This window comes from Triplophysa dalaica, chromosome 7 (assembly GCF_015846415.1).
Source record: "Triplophysa dalaica isolate WHDGS20190420 chromosome 7, ASM1584641v1, whole genome shotgun sequence".
Lineage (NCBI taxonomy): Eukaryota > Metazoa > Chordata > Actinopteri > Cypriniformes > Nemacheilidae > Triplophysa > Triplophysa dalaica.
The window spans coordinates 20245805-20266873 of record NC_079548.1 but is presented as its reverse complement, the minus strand read 5'-3'; the positions used below and the strand labels follow the sequence as shown (position 1 = coordinate 20266873).

The window sequence follows — 21069 nt, the reverse complement described above, 5'->3', positions numbered from 1 at the left end:
ACAAAGTTCATGAAGATCAAATAAAAATCCAAAATAACAATAATTCAGATAGAATTGTTATGTTTCAGACTAGTAATGTTATTGTTAAATACCAGAGAACAGAGGTAGGTTGTTGAAGAGGAAAAAAGAAAAGTAATTGAAAAGTTGTTGATTTTATCAAATGTTGCATTCATTGCCTATTGCATACTGTTAGTGGACTGTATTTATATGTATTAAACAACATGCTAGTTTATAGACTAGAACTAAAAAAATGTTTTTGTGTTTTACACATAAGTTTTATATTATCCAGGCTGTACTGGGTAATGGTCAGTACTTTGTAATTTACCACTTTGTTATATTTAACACAACCCACAACCAAACCAAATTTGTTTTCTTGCCGTATGACTTGGCTATGAGGCCTATGTAATTTACCATCTGGTGGGTTGAGTTTGCTAAACAGAGCATTTCGCTGGCTGGATGACTGGCTGGCAGAAAGTTTTCCTTACGTAGCCTGTAACGTCCATTACCTGCTGGCAATGCAGTGAAAAATTGTTGTTTCGCTGATACTACTCTTCTGAAATCTCTACTGTCGCTCTCACAATACTGTATGCCAATATATCTTTGGCACGCTGGCCCATAATGCATCGCATCCCGGTTGGGCGTTCATATCGCACCATCTCTCCAGAGCACACTTTTAAAATAAAACAACAGCATTCTGAATAAACACAATTACAGCCTTGGCTCCAGCGAACCCGAATGAATCCAATTTTAGCTTTAGTGAAGGTCTCTTTAAAATCCAGACTTCGTGTTAAAGTGATTCACAGAGATGGCAAGCTTTTTAAAAGGCTAGTGAGGATCCCGCCAGTGGTTTTGTGCCAGGAAATAGCTGTGGTGACTGTGAATAACATGGTGTAGAGATGGCCATTTTGCCAGCATTCAGACTTTTTATGCAATATCCACAGAGACAGTGAATCTGCTTTATGAAGGTTAAATACTGTTTCACAGTCCTGAAATTATGACTTATAGAGCTAGACAATAATGATTTATTTTATAAGAGAAACATATTTCATTTCACTGAAGCGAAACTGAAAAGAGGTTTTTAATACAATTATTGAAAAAAATGGCAAAATGAGAAATCCAAAAACTGTCTGCTACAAGAATCGGAGGAGAAGCTCAACAAAACACATCGACAAGCAAGTGTAAAGTGTACCTAAGTTCATAATGTTTTTTACAGCCGCAAAAAAACATCAAAATTTTATCTTAATAAGCATTTCTAGATGTACAGTGGACATTTCAATCCACTGTCAAATCATACCTGAGCAGTGACATAAAGTCATCCAACAGCAATGTGAAAGACAAATACATGTATTTTCCTAAATACAAGTACAAATATTACTGTTGTATTGCTTAAAGTGAACATGAACTTGATTTCTGTGCAGTATTAGGTCAGAAAAAAAAATACAGAGCATTTTTATGTTATTTTCACTTGTTTCTCAAGTTTTCATTTTCTGCAAATAAATATAAATAGAAACAATAATTTTATGAAATTTGCTAGAAATATTGTGAGTAGTTCCCAGAATAAAAAGAAACTGACCATTTGACCTAAACACATACCTATAAATAGTAAATTCATAAAAACTGAAAATGATCTTTGAAATGGTCTCTTCATTTTTAAACATATGTTAACATTTATTAAATTACCGATGCTCTTGACAAGGTTGTTTAGGTCATATATTTATATATATATGTCTATTATATATGTATAATATGGATTTTATTTGAAATATATTTATTGAACATTATTAGTCCAAAGCATGGAGATACATTCAAGTATCAACAAAAATATAAATTATTCCCTTCCCCCCAAATAAATGAAAAATGGATAAACAAAATTATATAAATAACCGAAGAGAAAAAAAAATTAAATAAAATAAAATACAGAGGCAATGTAAAAAATATATACCAACTACAAAAGCATTTATTGTAGGTCTTACCCTTTAAAAAAATGATTAAAAGCTATTTTTAAGATAACTACAAGATTTCCATTCTTTCCGTAGTCTTTTCTTTTTTTGTTACTGACAGTTGTGTGTAATGTCTGTGTGGGGTTTGCTGTGTGTCTGCTGCAGAAATATGTTTGCTACTAAAATAGCTTTCTTGTCACCGCCAGCTTTATTTTTAATTCTTTAACTGCGAAATAAGGCGAGAAACCTTCTCACCCTGTCTAACACTCAACTCTCACATCATTACAAAACTGGCGAGGAAAAACATGCTTAAAATGCCAGAGGTTGGCCTCTTGACAGCGAGCATGGTTGTCTTTTGAACGATTTGGAGTTTCAACTTTATTTCTAAATTCCTGAAGTATGCATATTGTCAGTTTTGTTTAGCCAGAGACACAGTTTAGTGCCAATGAAAGCCTCCAAACTGCATTTGAAGTCCAGCTTGTTTGGCTGCCACCTGCATTTTCACCTCTCACTTGCATAAAGTTAACCATTTTAACTTTTGTAGGCTCTCGCCACTTCTCCCCCGCACAAATCTACCTCTCACCTCCCATAGAGATTTAATTGGAAACGCCTGCTCATATCCATTCATGGACGCCAAATCGCTCCTGTTATGTTGCCAACGGTGATCAGCACTTTCTCTTTGCTCTCAGGTGGGTAACTCTCTGAGTAACATGCGGGTTGGTCTGAAAGAACACCTGGAGCGATTGGAAGAGATCTTCTCTCCGCGAGGAGATTATACCCAAAGCTTGCGCTTTCTGCAGCAGATGGCCAACAACATCATCAAGCAGCTGACGGCCATGCCAGACACCAGTAAGGTGCAAGTGGATTTGGCAGCCATCTCGGAACAAACTGCATTCATAGAGTACTACAGGTGAGCACTACGCTTTAGTAATTACTTGGCAGGGACTTGAAAGATTTGGCAACGACATTTCTTGTCCCTTCAGAGGTTAAAATCAGGAATGCATCTTGTACTTGTAGAGGTTGGGTTAAAGATGTGTGTAGTATAACACAAATGTAGTTGCTATAAATGAGAAAAAACTGATGAAACAGAATGAACATTGGGGATTACGTGCTTAGTTAGCAACCTGTAACTTTAAAACAATCTTAAAGGATTAGTTCACCCAAAACTGAAAATCGTTACATTATTTACTAACATTCATGTTATTTCAAACTTGTATGACCTTCTTTCTTCTGCAGAACACAAAATAAGACATTTTGAAGAATGCTGGGAACCAAACACAATTGGAGCCCATTGACTTTCATTGTAGGGACACAAAACCACTGAGACATTTCTCAAAATATCTTCTTTTGTGTCCCACAGAGGAAAGAGTCATATACAGGTTTTGAACGACATGAGGGGAATAAATGATGACAGATGAACAATTCCTTTTATTATTATTTTTTTAATCCACAGCTTTATATTGGTCTTTTACTACATTAAAGGAACAGTTCACCTTAGAATGACGTGTTGGGTATAATTTACTCACCCCCATGACGTCCTAGGTGTACATGATTTGGACATTTGGAGTAATAATAATTAAAATCCTGGCTGTTCCTGACTTTGTAATGCAAGTGAATAGATACCCAGTAAGCAGAAATATCCATCATAAAAGTAATCCGCACAGCTGCAATTCTACATGTACAGTTATCATGACACAAAATTTGTCACATCTTTGTGGAAAAACGATTAATATATTTAGCTGATTTAGTCAGGTTTGATGAATTTAAACAAAATGATCGCTGTTCTCAATCAAAACGGCTACAGAAATGTAATTTTAGGGTGTACTGTTCCTTTAAATAACTTCTAAATTTTAAGAATTTAAAAGCACGGCAAAATAATGAGTATTGTGTAGATACGAATTAAAATACAATTCATAAAAAATTAACTTTATGCTCCGAAAAGTCAGAGATCTGCTCCCTAAATAATAAAAATGTTAAAGTGAATATAGAAATATAAATTCTATCATAATTTCCTTACCCTGAAGATATTTTGAAGAATGTTTAGTGCCCCCCATTCACTAGCAGTGGTTTTGTGTCCTAATAAAAGAAGTCAATGGGGGTCAGTGCTGTTTGGTTACCAACCTTTTTTCAAAATATCTTCTTTTTTGTTCCACATAAGAAAGAAAGTCATGCAGGTTTGAAATGATAAGAGGGTGAGTAAAGGATGACAGACTTTTCTTTTTTGGGTGAACTATCACTTTAAGAGGCCATTACATAAGACCATTTTAAACTAATAACGTTTTTGCGTTTTGGGTATTCATTTACACGACCCTTAAAGGGCAAGTTTTTGAAAACGACGGCATTATAGGGTTCCATGGTGTACCGGTGCTACGGTAGCATCGGGATGCTTAACCTTCAAAATAACTGCGATGCCTCTCTATTTTTGAAACGGTAGTACCGTAGTTAATGTTGCATATGTGCAACATTAACTACGGTATTAGTATTCATATGAACACTTAAATCTGCCTTTTTGCTGTGTTTATCTCCTAAATTGAATGTGTGATTGAATAACTCCAACGAGATAATGATTCAAATTAGCCTTTTAAACGAGTTGGTTAAATGATTCACTAACTCAGTGGAAAATTGACGCCACCTGCTGATATTTCCCTTTAGAAAGACTGCTGTATCAATGAAATTTGACCCACATTTGAAATAGTTCCCATGTGAAACGGATCGAGTGTACTTTAGTATTTATTTACTACAGTAATCTAATAAAACTCATAGATACTGGTGTTTGAGTCTTACCCTAGTAAATATTTAAGTATACTACAGTTAACACAACAACATATTCTAGTGCAAAGTATAATACAGTTTACTATAGTAAATACAAAATGTTACATCTAAATCAGTTTTTTTTTGTATCGATTTGAATTATCAACATGGCACAACATCCTGATACTACTTGGAATCGAGATACTTACCACCAGCAGAGACGTAATTACTATTTATATACACAAACTATAACGCATGTACACGCAGACAAAGTGTATTTAAAGCGCTTTTAGCTTAAAAATGGGTATGCGTATGTGTGCAATCACTTTATAGTTCAACATCGCCCTCCTCTGGCCTGGCTTGCATAATAAAGCCTTTTTCTCGTTTTCCCAGATCCATGTAAACGCAGATCGTTTTGTTAACGCTGTTTTGTGTACATGAAACTGTTCAAAAATGCAAAGGAAAAACTTTTCCATTTTTCATCGTGTAAACATACTCGAAGATTTTAAGCATTCAAGGTGCAGATCTCTGACAGAAGAGGGTTATATTCCAGCAAGGCAGTTCGTATGTGTTTGCTTATTTGCGACAATTCTGATTCTACGACATAAAACTAGCAGTTCTGACCGACTTCTGTTGATTTTTACCAGCAATCCTACTTGATGTTATCTGGACGATAGGCTGCTTATGCACTTGATAATGTTAGTCTTGCTAAATTGACTTGTATCGCCTCCAAGAAGATTGCATTTCCATTTCTTGGCCTGTGCGTTATGAACTTACACTGCACGTATCGACGGGCATCTAGTGTTTCAAGCAGCTAAAGCACTGGAGCAGCAACGGTGCAACTTCTCTACCATCATTACTCACAAGATAATCTAATCGTCTAGTTTATGGTTTCTCATACACCTTTGTCTCCATATATTTCCCTCTCTCCCCTGCACTCTCTCGCCGTTCTCTGCCTGGTCATATTGAAGTCCACGTGGTGTAGGATTACTGATGGGATTGCGGTAGTATTTGCCTGCCATTCCAATAGGGCTCCAATCCATGCAGTACTGAAACCACTGCAATGCCAATGCAGACCGAACGATCCTTCTTTCACACAGAACAACACTTGCTTTTCATTGTGGTTGTAACACTCGGATCTACTGTAACACGAGTTTGAAAACATTACATGACATCATTCTTGTTTTACTGGAAGTCAGATGTGTGGATTTTTGAGCAGGTTGTAGGCCGTAGCTCATGAAATTCTTATGTCTGTGAATTTGCCCTTTTGAATTATTAAGCGTGTGGACAGAGAACACACAACAGCTGATGGAAGAAAGATTAGTGCTGTAAAACACCCACTTTAAGTCATACTTAGAGACCCGCTGACAGCGTGCACTATCAACAATACTATCAATAAGACTTTCATCAAGATTTTAATTCAACCATAAAGCAGCATAAGGGGCGATTCACATGTCGCGTCTGAAAACGCGGAAATCGCGAGCTGCGGCGCTTTCTCTAGTCCATCTCGATATGTCTACATTTAAAATAACGAACTTGTGCGCTTAAGACATGAAATGTCAAATAACAAATAAAAGGACATCATTTGTATGTTTTGGCACAATCTTCTTTTGTACCCAACGTGGTTTGGAGAGGGAATGTGTTTTTTTTTATCATTTAAAGAGCACATAACTAGGGATTTTTAAGGTCCTACTTTGGTTTATGGAGTGTCCAACATCAAGTGTATGTACATAGAAGGTGTAAAAACACTATTATTTTGTTATAATAGGTAGTGGAAGTTCTTAGTGGAAGTTCTAGGTAGTTCTTACATTACTTCTTGACTAACTCTCAAATGATTCGTTCCGTAATTCATCTGTCTAATCCCCTCCCCTCCTTTTCCGCTAGTCTAATCTGATGTGATTGGTCAGATGGTCTAGTCTGCTGTGATTGGTCAGATGGTCTAGTCTGCTGTGATTGGTCAGATGGTCTAGTCTGCTGTGATTGGTCAGATGGTCTAGTGTGCTGTGATTGGTCAGATGGTCTAGTCTGCTGTGATTGGTCAGATGGTCTAGTCTGCTGTGATTGGTCAGATGGTCTGGTTTGATGTGATTGGTCAGATGGTCTAGTCTGCTGTGATTGGTCAGATGGTCTGGTTTGATGTGATTGGTCAGATGGTCTAGTCTGCTGTGATTGGTCAGATGGTCTAGTCTGCTGTGATTGGTCAGATGGTCTGGTCTGATGTGATTGGTCAGATGGTCTAGTGTGCTGTGATTATTCTACTGCGAATGAGGCTCACAAGCTATAGTGGTTGGGGGAGAAGAGTGAAGTTTTCGCGGGCAGTCCCAACAAAACGTAGGCTGGGACTATATGTAGTGACGAAAATCTGCGGCGGTTCACGAATCGGAGTAGGGACAAACTTGTTTGTGTGATTCAGAGTCAACCTCTTTTTACAAAGCCAATAACTTTGTTATTCATTCACCTTCGATTTAAAACCTGGCAGACTGCTTAAAATCACACACGGTAACATCACACTCTGCATGAAATGTAATTTTCATGATCTTTTGTTATGTACTCTTTAATACATACATAAAATACATACAAATTCTAGTCAGATTATTCTGGATATTAATTACAATACAAAATTCTGGAAACCGAGTGTTTTTGTCATAGTCCATGACATAGATGTCCATTATTAATTAAGATGTATTTGTGAACATATTTCGTTGGTGCATTTCCAACATTAATTCTACAATCAGTCATTGATTTTGTTGATTGATGTTTATGGTAACACCCCATGTTGTGTCAATGACATCGTTTTAGACCCATTACAATTATAATTTAATTTAATTCAAGTTTATTTATATAGAGCTTTTCACAATGTGCATTATTCCAAGGCAGCTTTACAGGGGCAAACAGGAAAAACAGAAAAGGTAAAACACAGCACAGTGCATGGTGTTTATAGAACAAGCAAGATCATTCTAATAAATAATATCTAATTAATAAATGAATGCAGTCTCCCGGTGAGCAGGCCAACACTGCCCTGCCCTGCTGTGGCGAGGAACCCAAACTCCAATGATTGATTAATGGAGAAAAAAAAATTCGGGAGAAACCAGGCTCAGCTGGGAGGGCCAGCTCAGCTGGGAGGGCCAGATCCCCTCTGACGTGTAATAGCTGCTGTCACAATAAAGGGTGTGGTAGGGAAACAGGACCCAGATGCAGTACAGCGAGTAAAAAATATTTGATTAACAAAAATAGTGAAAACAAAACCCACGAGGGGGTAAAAATAACAGGAGCAAACAAACAATATCACACAAAGAATACACGAACATTCCCACACGAAAAGGCGGGGAAAAATAATCCAGTGCGCACAGGTAAATCACAGCATGAACCAGAACAAACCTAAAACATACAAGCATAAAACTTACGAACAAATAAACAACGAACCGACCCCGGACTCGGGAAAGACAGGGTTTAAGAGGGAATACTAACGAGGAATAATGAGACAGGAGGCGTAACAAGACTAAACATTAAAGGGAGACAGGTGACGGAGATAAAACACTAATGGGAGACTAACAGAGAAACAAGGGGCGGAGCTACACGGACGGGAGGACACGCAGTGAATTATCAAAACACACAGCCGCGTGTCTCCACAAATAACCAAACATACATACATACAAGACATGGTACTGTCACGGTCCCGTCCACAAGGCATGACGCCCGAAACAGGAAGGACGGAACCCTGACAAGCTGCACTCAGTGACCCCGACCAAAAGCCACCGAGCAAATATAAACGAGGAAGAGGGAGAGCCAACCATCCGCAACCCAGAAAGTCCCACTCGCCGAAAATCGTGCAGGTTCAACCCGGTCCCACTCCACGATCGACACCAGAAAACAGAGGAACAACCAGAGAAAATAGTAATGGCATGTTGTAACTTTATCCCTCTGTTGTCCGACATCGACCACAAAACAAGACCAGACCGGACCCACACAGCCCCAGCAAATGAATCCCCCAACCACAACAAACGAGCCTCCCCACAAACACCCACCCAGGAACCTCCAATCAGGGCCATCGTATTTAGCTATAACTTCAAACTACTGACATGTGATGTAAGTTTAGCATTAAATACCAAGTATTGTATCTTCAGCATTAATGTGACAAGTAGTCCGTCTTTGCTCTTGGTTGGGGATGTAGTTGTCTGAGCTGGGATGGTCCGATGGTCGTATTTCTCTTGGGTGATGGTGGAATTGCCTAAGATAGAGCTGGGATGGTCAGTCAGTCTGAAGCTGGCCTAATCTCTAGGTGGGGATGGGCATATGTAGATCATCTGGACCTGGTGGAAATTTCTCCCTACCTCAGGATGGGCATCCCGAGGTGGAGGCAGAAAGAGAATAATTAGCTAGCTGCTGTTCATTAACTATGCATTAAGTGAAAGCTTGGCTGAAAAGATGTGTCTTTAATCTAGATTTAAATTGGGAGAGTGTGTCTGACCCTCGAATAGTATCAGGAAGGCTATTCCAGAGTTTATGTGCTACGTATGAGAAAGCTCGTCCCCCTTTGGTGGATTTTGTTATTCTAGGTGTTGTCAAAAGTCCTAAGTTTTGAGATCTTAGAGAGCGTGAGGGGTTGTAATGTGATAGAAGCTCAGTTAAGTAAGTTGGGGCTTAACTGTTTAAGGCTTTGTAAGTAATTAAAAGAATTTTAAAATCAATACGATACTTAATGGGTAGCCAGTGAAGCGATGATAAAACTGGGGTTATGTGATCATATTTTCTTGACCTGGTAAGAACTCTGGCAGCTGCATTCTAGACTAATTGTAGTTTGTTTATCGATGATACAGGACAACCACTAAGTAGTGCATTACAATAGTCAAGCCGTGAGGTCACAAATGCATGAATAAGCTTTTCTGCGTCAGCAACACATAAAATATTTCTTAATTTGGCAACATTTCTAAGGTGGAAGAAGGCTGTTTTTGTCATATTTGAGATGTGATTTTTATACGACAGGTTGCTTTCTAATATAATGCCAAGGTCTTTAACATAAAGGTGCTTCACGATGCCATCAAAAAACCTTTTTTGTCTTAATGGTTCAATTATGAACCTAAACCATGTTTCTTTTTGGTAAAAAAGGTTATTTGGGTTATAAAAAGGTAAGAAAGGGATGGTTCTTTAAAGAACCTTTGACCGAATGGTTCTCTTTGGAACCAGAAATGATTCTTCTACACTCTTTAAAATGAAAGTGCTTAAAGGGTTCTTCACGCCAAAGCAGTAGAACCATAGTTGGTTTTACAAAGAAGCATTCAGTCAAAGGTTCTTTAAAGAACCATCTCTTTAGTATCTTTATAGAATCTGATGAATACCTTTTCACCGCAAAGAACCTTTGGTGAAACCAAAAGGTTCTTCGGATGTGGGTTCTTTATGTAACCATCTAGACAACAAATGTATTTTTTGGCATCGTGACGCACATTTATTTTTATAAGAGTGGACATCTGGGGTACAAATGGCTACCAAAGAGTGCAGAAAAGCACTACACAGGTACTGTATATATTGAACCGAATAGCTGCATAATAACCAAATATAATTTTGCTCTGTTTCTTTTAGATGGTTAGCGTATCTTCTGCTGCTGATTTTGGACCTGCTCATCTGTCTTATAACATGCCTGGGATTGGCAAAGCAGTCTCGATTGCTCCTTGCAGGGTAAGTGATCACACAATAACTTTGCTTTAAACACGTGGTTTGAGGGTTTCCTTCACACTCAACTATGAGATATTTTGACCCATTTTCCCTGTGTTTGTAAACGTGGAGATCGAATGCAATATATTTATGTCGTAGTGTATATATTTGTGTTTGGGCCCCACATCCACACTTGACTCTTCAAGTGGGGTTATGCATGCACCTTCAGGATCACAGCAGAATGTTTTCATGCAGCAGAGACTCATGGGAATTCCTTTTAAGAACAGTCCCAAATTTGTACTAAACCATTTCAGCTTCATCAATATTCATGTGAATCAGTCTCTAGAGGTCACCTGGCGCAAAAGGTTGCAAGTGAATTTCTGCTCCATTCAACCTTATTCTCTGGTTGTTTATTGTTAGTGTTGCAGGCAGCACTGTCGTAACGTTGATTTTTGTATCTTGGAGTTGTTTATTCCCGCCGTTTTAAACTCCAACCGGATGCGCTGTAAAGTTATGCAGGCACTAACATAAACAGACCCCTGTGAAATGACTTGAGTGCATCAAGCGCTGTGGTTAGCCAGTCACCGTCAGGTCCTGCATTTTCTTTCCTCTCTTAATCATTTCACAGGCCTCTGTCTCTCTTTCCGTTTATTCTTTTCCCTTATTGGAAGATCCTCCAGCTCTATCCCCACTTATCTGGCTAATGTGTATTGATCCCTCTGCCTGTGCGAGCATGTGTGCACCCTTAACTAATTATTACGTGCTTTCAATCCTTTTATTGGAGCTTTTAAGACTTCCACAGACGAGAGAGGCTCTGTCAGGAAACCTTGGCTCCTTTTTCGGCCACCAGGGAGCCGTTAGCCCATTCAACTCCTTCTGCTTCCTTATATAGTCACATGATCATACGTGTGCTCTCGAGGCACACAATTGTTTGTTTGTATGTTTTATGTTTACTTTTCTTAAATTCAAGAACATCATTGTATAGGAAGTGTTTTTTTTTGCATTTGGTTATCAGCTAAGGGTGTAATAGAACATTCCCACCAAACGCAGCTTGAGCAAATAAATCGCGCTATTGGTGCGTAATTGGACGCTTGAACATTTTCAGTTCACTCGCTTTATTTGCGCATGAAATTCGCTTTTGTCCTTCATTGTTGTTTTGGATTTCTGCCTACGCTTGCTACGTTATAATCACGTCACTACTAAAGCAGGCTCCTGATGGGTAAAGGTTGCGTGAATATTCGCCAAAGTTCAGATTTTTCAACTCGCGAGATGGTCGTGAGGTTTGCAGGATGTCCTATCGAGTCTTTGAATTGACATGTAAATCACTCGCGCTTAATGCTTCATTCGCGTTTGGTGGGAACACACAGTCATGATACAATTGCTCATAATTAAAGACAATACTGGGTTCACAATTCAATAGTATCACAATATTTTGAACAAAATAACTAAATAAAATTGATATAATTAAAAAATCTATAAATATTTTTTTAATTTTTTAGGTTTTTTGTACATAAATCATTTAAGATGAAATTCACCTTCTATATGTAAATACACAAAGATTGGATACACTTTAACTCAAGAATAAAACTGAACTTAGGGACAAAATTTAAGGAAGGTATTATTAACACCCTGTCTATATGTCACCCTATCTATATGTCAAAGCGGCACAATTCCTCTGTTGAGGTCAAACAATAACATTTTATCGACATCATGTCGTTAAAAAACAACACAGTTTTACAATAATTATTGTATTTTTTTGCCGCGATTTACTATCATAGCATTTGCAGAAGGTCAGATGGTAAAATACATTTAAGAGATGTTTCTGTGATGTTTATTGTGACATTTGCTCATTGTAAAATGTTCATCAAACATTCATTCACAAATGTTTGAGGAAGAGCACAGTGATTTTCAGATGATCTCCTTTCACAGATGTTTTGGCAGCTTACAGTGTGTTTATTTAATGGGCATAATCATGAAATGTATGTATAGACCAGGTAACAGTCTGAGTGCACCTTATTTATTAGTTCAACACCAAAGAATTACAAGTATGATATAAACTATATGAAACACAAACCAACTGTACTGTGCAAAAGTCTTAGGCGTATTCATGTTTTAACCCCCTAATTTCCAGTTATTTCTCTCATGTACATTTGAGAAATTTTTAGGGATCAAATGGTGTTAAATCCAAAAAATATATATTCTTTAAAGTAGCTATGCTTTGACTAGAAAACAACTTTCGATCATGATTTTAAAAAACATCAATTCAGTTAAGTGTGTGTGAACTTGCAACAGGTAGTGTCTGCTCACATATTTTCACATTACATCTCTTTCTGTTATTCTCTGTCTATTATTTCAGGATCATGGTGTTTGGGGTTTTGACCCTGATCTTGAGCTGGGTATCATTAGGAGTGGGTACTTCTACTGCTGTGGTGAGTTAATGTATTTTGTTACACTGACTTACGATCCTTGAAGGTCAATAACAACATTCACTTCACACACATCCTGGATGCTAGAGAGTATTTTAACACAAGAATGTGACTGTGGTTTGTATGTCAGAGTGGAGTGGGATCTGGTAAGAGTTTAGAGTTTAGTAACTGAGTTTCGTGGTTTCCAAAGGTCATTACTAAGTCCTGCTCACTTTTACTGGCTTAAAGGTGTAGTTCGCATTCAAAATAAATGTCCATGATAATATACTCACCCCCATGTCATCCAAGATGTTTATGTGTTTGTTTCCTTAGTCGAAAAGAAATGAAGGTTTTTGATTAGAGTCCGATCGTTTGGAGTCCATTTAATGTTTTCATCAAAAACCTTCATTCTTTTCGACTTAAGAAACAAATACATAAACATCATGGATGACATGGGGGTGAGTTGAATATCATGAAAATGTATTTTGAAAGTGAACTACTCCAACAACTGTTCTCTGTGCGTCAGACACAGCCCTTAATTTGTATATATTTAAATTGTAATCTTGATATTCCCTTTTTAGTTTTTTCTTTTCTTATTTGGATGTCTTGTTTTTAGTGTCAGTAACAAAAATAATTCCAATAGGATTTTGACAGATTTATGGCACTTTTGACGTCACAAACTAATTTGCATATGTGTGATGTGGGAGCGCTGTTTATCTGCTAGTTCATCGATCACAGATACGGTCATTATCATGGATGGATAAAAAATTACTTAAAGTGATGCCAAATATACTTGGACGGCCATTAATATACCTGAAACGCTGAACAAACAAGACAGTCTGTCTCGTCTTTCTCTTGTCTCTCAGGCTGCATAATGATAGAAACCTCTTATTTGTGGGTCAAGTAAGAAGCTCTGTAACTGTCTGAAGTTCGCATATGAAGTTAAGTGCTACGTTCAGGAGGAGTGTGAAATGAGATCTAGTGATGCACTTATCTGAGGTCAGACTCAAACCCTTGTTATTAGTCTTCCAGGTCTTAGAAGGCCACATAGCCTATATCGTAGTCTTAGACCCATGGACCGTTGGCTAAACGTCTGATGCATAAGGCACACTTATCTGGAAACACTTTAGCACGTTCGGAGTCGTCACCTGGTTGGTTGAATTTCACAGGATTTCTGGGAGTCTGATCTAAGAAGTAAGCTGTCGTGTTTACAACGGTTGCTATAAGAATTCATCACGATCGACTTCACCCCTAATTCTTAAAGTATGTTTATGGCTTAAACCCATGGCCTAAAGAATGTGGCGATAAGTCATGATTTTACAAATGATTTAGACAGCAATATGAACCCTTCGGCATAATTTTGTAAGCCTTTTTTATCATATACACTATAAAAAACTATAATTTTCCTGCAGCTGTGGGCGCTAGTAATGATAACCATTTTCATGTTTTCTTGTAAATATAAAATCATTTTCTGTAATTTGACATTTTTAGGTAATTCAAATATAAAAGATCCTGTAAAAAAAGTAATTTTCCAGCAGCTGGGGCGCCAGGAAAGTACCATTAAAAATATTTCATCTAAATTTACGTTTTTCATGTTTTCTTGTAAATTTTCTGTCTTTTTCTGTAATTTGACGTTTTAACTGTATTTAAAAAATAAAGATCCTGTAAAAAACTGTATTTTTCCAGCTGCTGGGGCACCAGTTAAATACCCTAAGATGTTATTCTTAATATAGATTACAGGTCTTTTTATTGTTTTTCTTTTTTTTTTAAATCTGTATATGTAAGAGGTCATACAGAAGGCCTGATGCTTGTTTAACATTTTAAAATTCTAAATAGTCTGCTCATTTTGCTGTACTTTGCTCTAGAAGTGGGGAGTGAATATTGAACTCTGATCAACGTTACATATACACATTCTAAAACATGTGCACTTAGTTTCCAGGAGACATCCCTTGCATGATGTTGTCTCACTCTAGCAGATTATCGGGGTGCGAAAACTGTTGCGAAGCAGATGCAAATGATTACATTTAACAAATAATTAAGAAAATAAGTTAAAGCAGACTATAGACAGCATTTAGTGAGTTGCTGTGTCAGGCATTCAGTGCTGTGTGACATACCTCCACAATGCTCCTGTCACACAGTATCAATGAATCGGCTCAATTACTGAACGTTACTATCTCCAGCCTTTGAGGATGTCAGGTAGACGTGCACTCAAGCATGAGTCTTACAGTGATTAAAGTCAGGACGTCTGTGTGGAAGAGAGCTTAAGACTGCTCAATGAAGGGTCAGAGGAGAGGTCAGTCGCCCACAGTATACTGGATTATATGTGCAGTGTTCCACCACATCCATTCTTTCTGTTACTGATAACAAGAACCAGTGGAAACAACAACAGTTAGGTGTGATACTTACACCTGTCCTTCACATGCTTGTTAGTCAAGAGAATGTTTATTGTTGGGTTAAATATGTGCTGTGTACTCTTGAATCATTTCAGAAAGTATTAAATTCAGTATTGTATAGAGCTTAAATATTTGTACTTTTACTCAAGTAAATATATTTCATTGTTTTTACTTTTGAAAAAGAATAACTGCACTGCATTATAATGCATATATCATATATTTTACTCAAATACATTTCTTATTTTTTTAAATGTTTTTTAACCTTTAATACAGTGCTTAAGTACATTTCAAAATGTAATACTTAATACTTGTACAGTCTAAAAAAAAGGAAGAACCTTTTGTTTCCATAAAGAACCTGTAACATCTGAAGAACCTTTTTGTTTCACAAAAGGTTCTTTGTGGTGAAAAACGGTTCTTCGGATTTTAAAAATGTAAGAAAGAAATGTTCTTTAAAGAGCCTTTGACTGAATGGTTCTTTAAAGAACCAAAAATAGTTCTTCCATGGCATCGCTGAGAAGAACCTTTGAAGCACCTTTATTTTTAAGTGTGTAGTAAAATAAAATCACTTTGTGAAGAAAGTATTCAATTCTAATTTACTTCTGTATTAAAAAGTGAATTTATTTTATGAAATGTAGTGTGGTGGGGTGAAAAGTATTATAAATGCTTAAGAATAAAGCGAAGTCATTTTTCTAAAGTCTGATAAAAAAATTATATTTAAAATGTCTGCGAAATGATAAGTACTTTATTACATTTATTGAGTAACAATTCCAACATTATTTCTGTATTATAGGGCTTGACAGTAGAGCAAAAAATGTATGCTATATCAGATATTTTTCCAAATCTTGATTTCTTTACTTTTGCTTTAGAATAATTAAAATTAGGATTTTTCCCCCAATTAAAATTGCCTATTGGTGTCATTTTAGATATATGCTGTAAATGTACATCTTCGGAACAAGTACCTTGATTATTTATAATATTCAATATATTGCAGAACCCATCAGTTGCTGAATTGTATAATTCAATAATATATTTTTAAACCGGCCGTAACACAGGATTTCTGCCAATCTCATAATCTTGAGTCCCTATAGAGTATTATTGCAAACGTCGTATCTTCGAAGATTATTTAGTTTGATCACATTTATGAAAGATAGATACAGCTGTATGATTACTTCCGAAATCATACAGTGGGTGCGGGGGGAGGGGTAGACTGAACTAAAGCACATCGCCAACAAAACACAGACATCAGTTTCACTCACCGCATGCAGTTCATGTCCGGCATCTTTTAGCGCTGGGACGGTTCCATATATCAGTTTCAAACGATCTCCAAATCCAGCGATATATCCCCCGGACATCATTGAAGCACCCCTTTAATGCTATCAACGTTAACACGTTCTTTTCTTCAGATTAACACGTTCAAATATTTATATTTTGTCATCCTTTGTCTAGCAATACATTGTATAATCATGCTATTATTCATGTAAAATTCTTTAAGGTTAAACTATTTAAGATGTGATTTGAAACAGTTGCTTTGATGCGTTCAGTGTACAACTCACCATGACAGCGGTCCCATCTGGTGTATACAGTCACGGGCTAAAGGCTGTATCAGTGAATCTCTGTCAGACAGCACATCACCAGTTTTAAGTTCTCTTTCATGCTTGAATGAACAAAACCACACAAGATCATTACAGAATCCCGTTTTGTCGAGCATTTTCGTAAGCACAGACTTCAACGAGTTAAATAAAATCCTAATGAAATGCAGAGATGTGAAAATGCGAGAGGCGTCAGATCTGCATAAAGAAACAGCTCTTAAAGCATCCGCATTCTTAAACCTGCTGCTGTGACTCCTGTCACCAATGCTAATAAAAGAACAAAAGAAAAGAGGAAATAAAGTTTTGTACCTATAATTATGTATTAGTAAGACTCTAAAGTGTTTGAGAACTTTTTTGAAAATGAATTAAATTTCTGTATATTTCCTACCTGTTAGACATGATAGCTCTCAATTATACTGTACTTCAGTGTTGAACGGCTATAATTAATGTTAAAATATAGAAAAATAATCAATTTAATGGAGACATCAGTTTCGGTACTAATATAAGATTGTTGGCTTTCATTCATAAAATGATGCTGTTAAAGAAATCTGTTGTTTCTATATTAATTTGGAGATTAAATGTGAAATTATCAGAATGTAAAAGTATATTTCAAAAAAATTATGTTTTGTGCAATTAATGGTGATTGATCGCAGAAAAAATGTGTTGATCAATCGGATACGTTTTTTAATCGATTGACAGCACTAATTCTTTTGCATTTTCAATGTTTATTGAGTGGCTGCAATCTTTGGCAAAAGGAACGGTGCCCCTGGATTCTACACCGGTCCCATAACATCATTTCAGTCAAACACACACAGTCCTATCATGAGTACAAATCTTAAGAAAACCATAAAGTCTAATTGGATGAGCAACAAGGTTGTCCTACGTGCAAAGAATCACTGTCATCTCGGACAATGAATGACCCGAGTCTGAGATACGTCGACACTCGTCTCCCCCTCATCTTGCCATCATTCACGTTGTCTCTTTACCATCAGAAACAGAGTCTAAAAGACCAACTCTAAAAAAAAATGTTAGTGCAAAAAATATCTTTCAAATGTTACAGAAGGAGACTGCAGGGCAAATTTCCAGGCTTGTTTGTTGAGTCTGTATTCCAGGCAAGGCTTTATTCTGTCTGTTCTTCCAGTCCACAGATCTTCACAATAAGATTACCCTCCGGGTGAACTCTTCATATAGTCTGCAGAACGTTCTGCACGGGTTATAGAGACCCTGCCATGTGTGAACATTAAAACACATTTATCCACTTCTGTGTGTCCTCTTTTTTCTTGTCTTCTCGTGCGAGTTATTTTTGATCTGTCCTAGGTCACCAGCGATTTCTGTGTTGCTCCCGACAAGTTCATTGTAAACCAAACCAAAGACTCCTTAAGCTCAGGTGAGTATTGTGTGTGTTCTCTGCATGAAACAGACATGGTTTTATTCAGATAGGGAAAAGTTCTTGCTAGAAATGAAACGATGTTCATTAGAAATAGACATGCTGTTTTTGCGACCGTACCTTTAAGAAAATCATTCCATGTAAATGACCTCCGGTATGATTTACTAACCTCTTTATGTGTGAAATGAGTAATACCGTCGCTGCCGAAATGCTTCATTCAGTTTGCTTAATAAGTGTTGCTGTGTAAACAAGAACAGACTGTAAGAATTTCATTTTTTTCCTCCATGTGCCCTGCAGATATAGTGCACTATTATCTGTACTGCAGCCAGACTCTTCCCAATCCCTTACAGCAGGTAAAGAACTCCCCGGCATCTCCACGCTTATTCCTGACACAAGCAATTAACAGGAGCTTAAAGAATCATTTGACTTTTAATTGAGGAAAATACTCGTGTTAAAGGCATTAAAACGTTACTGTAAAAAATCCGCATGACTAATGAAATTATGAATAGGCTTTGATCAAAGGCTGTCTCTTTTGTTTGTAGTTTTGGGATAATAAGATTTGTCTCACATCGCCTGTGGGATTCCCGTGAAAGTTTTTTTCACTTTATTCTGGGTTGGTTAAGCTGCAGTTTTCAGTGATCTGTTCACGTTAATCTTTTAGGGGTAAAGTCAGGGAGCAGATGTACAAGACAAATGTATCCGTTAAACGTTTTAAAATATAAGCTCTCCTTAATAACTCTTAATCCATATGTTAATACGTATATATGTATCATCACCAGGAATGAATGACCTCTTTCTAGAGCTTTTAATAAGAAAAGCCTCAACTTATGGCGCAACTTTGTCTTGTTTAAGAAATCTTTGAGGTCAGCGGTTCTCAATGGTGACCCAAACATTGTGTATGTAATGATAAGGATGCAAGAATATAACAATGCAAAATGCTAAATACAGTTTATGACATCATTGTGTTTAGGTTGCAAAATAAATACACGCATTTTAGGTGTACTGTACAGCTAAGATCTTTATTTATTGTGTCAGATGGATAAATCTGGCAGTTCACATACAGTTTGGTTTTAAAGATGATATATGCCCGAGTTATTAGTATCAACAAAGCAAATTGCATTGGTTGGACCAACAGGATAAACCAAAAAAAGCTTTTAAATTGAGACTGATCTGTATATTTCAACCTGATGTACAGTGTTTTCAAATTGGGGACCGAAGACCCCCAGGGGGCTGAAAGAGAGGGATGAGGATATGTGGAAAAGTCTAGAGAATATCAGTAAAAAAAAAAATATTACTAAAATAAAAAATATATATAAAATTATAAAAATAATTTGATAAAAAAATATTATTAAAAGTAAATTAATAAATTGGATTAAAATATAACATGTTTTCAAAATTATAATTTTTAAAATATTCTTTTAAATTGAATTAGGAAGTAAAATGATGTAAAGGGATTTGTCACGGTTATACTCTCTTTTGGTTTAGCTTTCTGTGTTCTGTTCTCCTGCCTCATCTGTTCCCTTGGTTTGGACATTTAAATGCCAGGGACAGATAAAAAAGATAATGTAATCGGGGCATAGCCACAACATTTATTTACAGGTGGCCAGGTAAGACCCAGTGATTTTAATAGGGTTACCAAAAAAATCTTTACAGACAGAAAGTCTTTAGTTTCTACCTTTTACACCAATTCTTCATTACACATAGTGTGCTGGTCAAAAACATACAAAAAGAACGTAAAGTAAACATTTGATTTGAAAAGCTTTCATAGGTCTTTTTCTGCTTACTCTTAAACGTGTTTGTTTTTTGTTTGGCTGATTAAAAATGTGCCATACAAACAGATATCTTTTGGAACATTAAAAAAGATAAGATGTTACAAATTACAAGGAAATTAGCAAGGGGTTATATGAAGCAAAGTGTGTAAAACAAGAAACTGAAGTCATTTTCTGTTATCAACCACATGTACATTCTTTTATCAATTACACATATATTATAGTGCTGTATGTGCACATTTTTAAATCAAGAAAAATCTAACATCTTAATTCTATGCAGGACTACATGGAACTGAATTATATAAATCAAATGACATCATTGCATTTCTACTAAATATTAGTACACAGACAGTACACTGTCACATAATAAGATGTTTGGATAATCTGAAAGCTGAATAAATAAGATTTATATTGATGTATGAGTTGCTAGAATATGAAAATATCTGGCTCAGATACATCGTTTAAAACTCAGTAATCTGAGAGTGCCAAAAAATCAAAACATTGAGAAAATTGCCTTTAAAGTTGTTAATCTGAGGCACTGTGGCAGGCCATCCTCTCACATTTTTTTTTATATTCAAGTTTTTATATATTAAAGGTAGGAAATTTACAAAATATCTTCATGGAACAGGATCTTTCCTTAATATCCTAATTATTTTTGGCATAAAAGAAAAATCAATAATTTTGACCCATACAATGTATTTTTGTCTTTTACTAAAAATGTTCCCGTACAATTTAAGATTGTTTTTGTGATCCAGGGTCTCATATATGTTATTAAAAAATATATTTATTTACATTTTTGTGCAATATTAAACTGTGCCTGTCAAAATGATTTGCAGCATCCGGATTACCATGTGTTATAAATTTTGAGCATTTGTTATCTGGAAATGTCAGACCTTGGAATGTCGCAATTGGCCAATCAGAATCAAGCATTTCCCAGAGCCATTGAGAGAGAGTGTTCTGCCAACGGAAGTCTAAAACGCTGGAGCGTCACGTGATTCATTGAGCCTTCAGATAGTTGCAGGAAGTTATGTTTTCTCTTTATTTGTTTTATTTTTTTATTCATTAAATGTCTTTAAATTGGTTAGAAGTTTACCTCAGTTGGTCTGTTTAGTCACAGCTCCATGCGTAACTAGTAACTTCCGGGAACTATTTAAACTGAAAAAACTGTTCATGGAGTCAACAGAGA

At 36.5% G+C, this 21069-nt stretch overlaps 1 protein-coding gene across 2 annotated transcripts in view; it reads left to right on the top strand.

Moving 5' to 3' along the window:
* ttyh2l (tweety homolog 2, like) overlaps positions 1-21069 on the top strand; it is a 42268-nt gene that overhangs the window by 16933 nt on the left and 4266 nt on the right. For both annotated transcript variants that reach the window (XM_056752741.1, XM_056752742.1), the window contains exons 4-8: positions 2630-2850; positions 10269-10364; positions 12697-12769; positions 18045-18114; positions 18412-18467. In XM_056752741.1, the coding sequence (XP_056608719.1) occupies positions 2630-2850; positions 10269-10364; positions 12697-12769; positions 18045-18114; positions 18412-18467 (516 nt within the window). The remainder of the gene's footprint in view (positions 1-2629; positions 2851-10268; positions 10365-12696; positions 12770-18044; positions 18115-18411; positions 18468-21069) is intronic.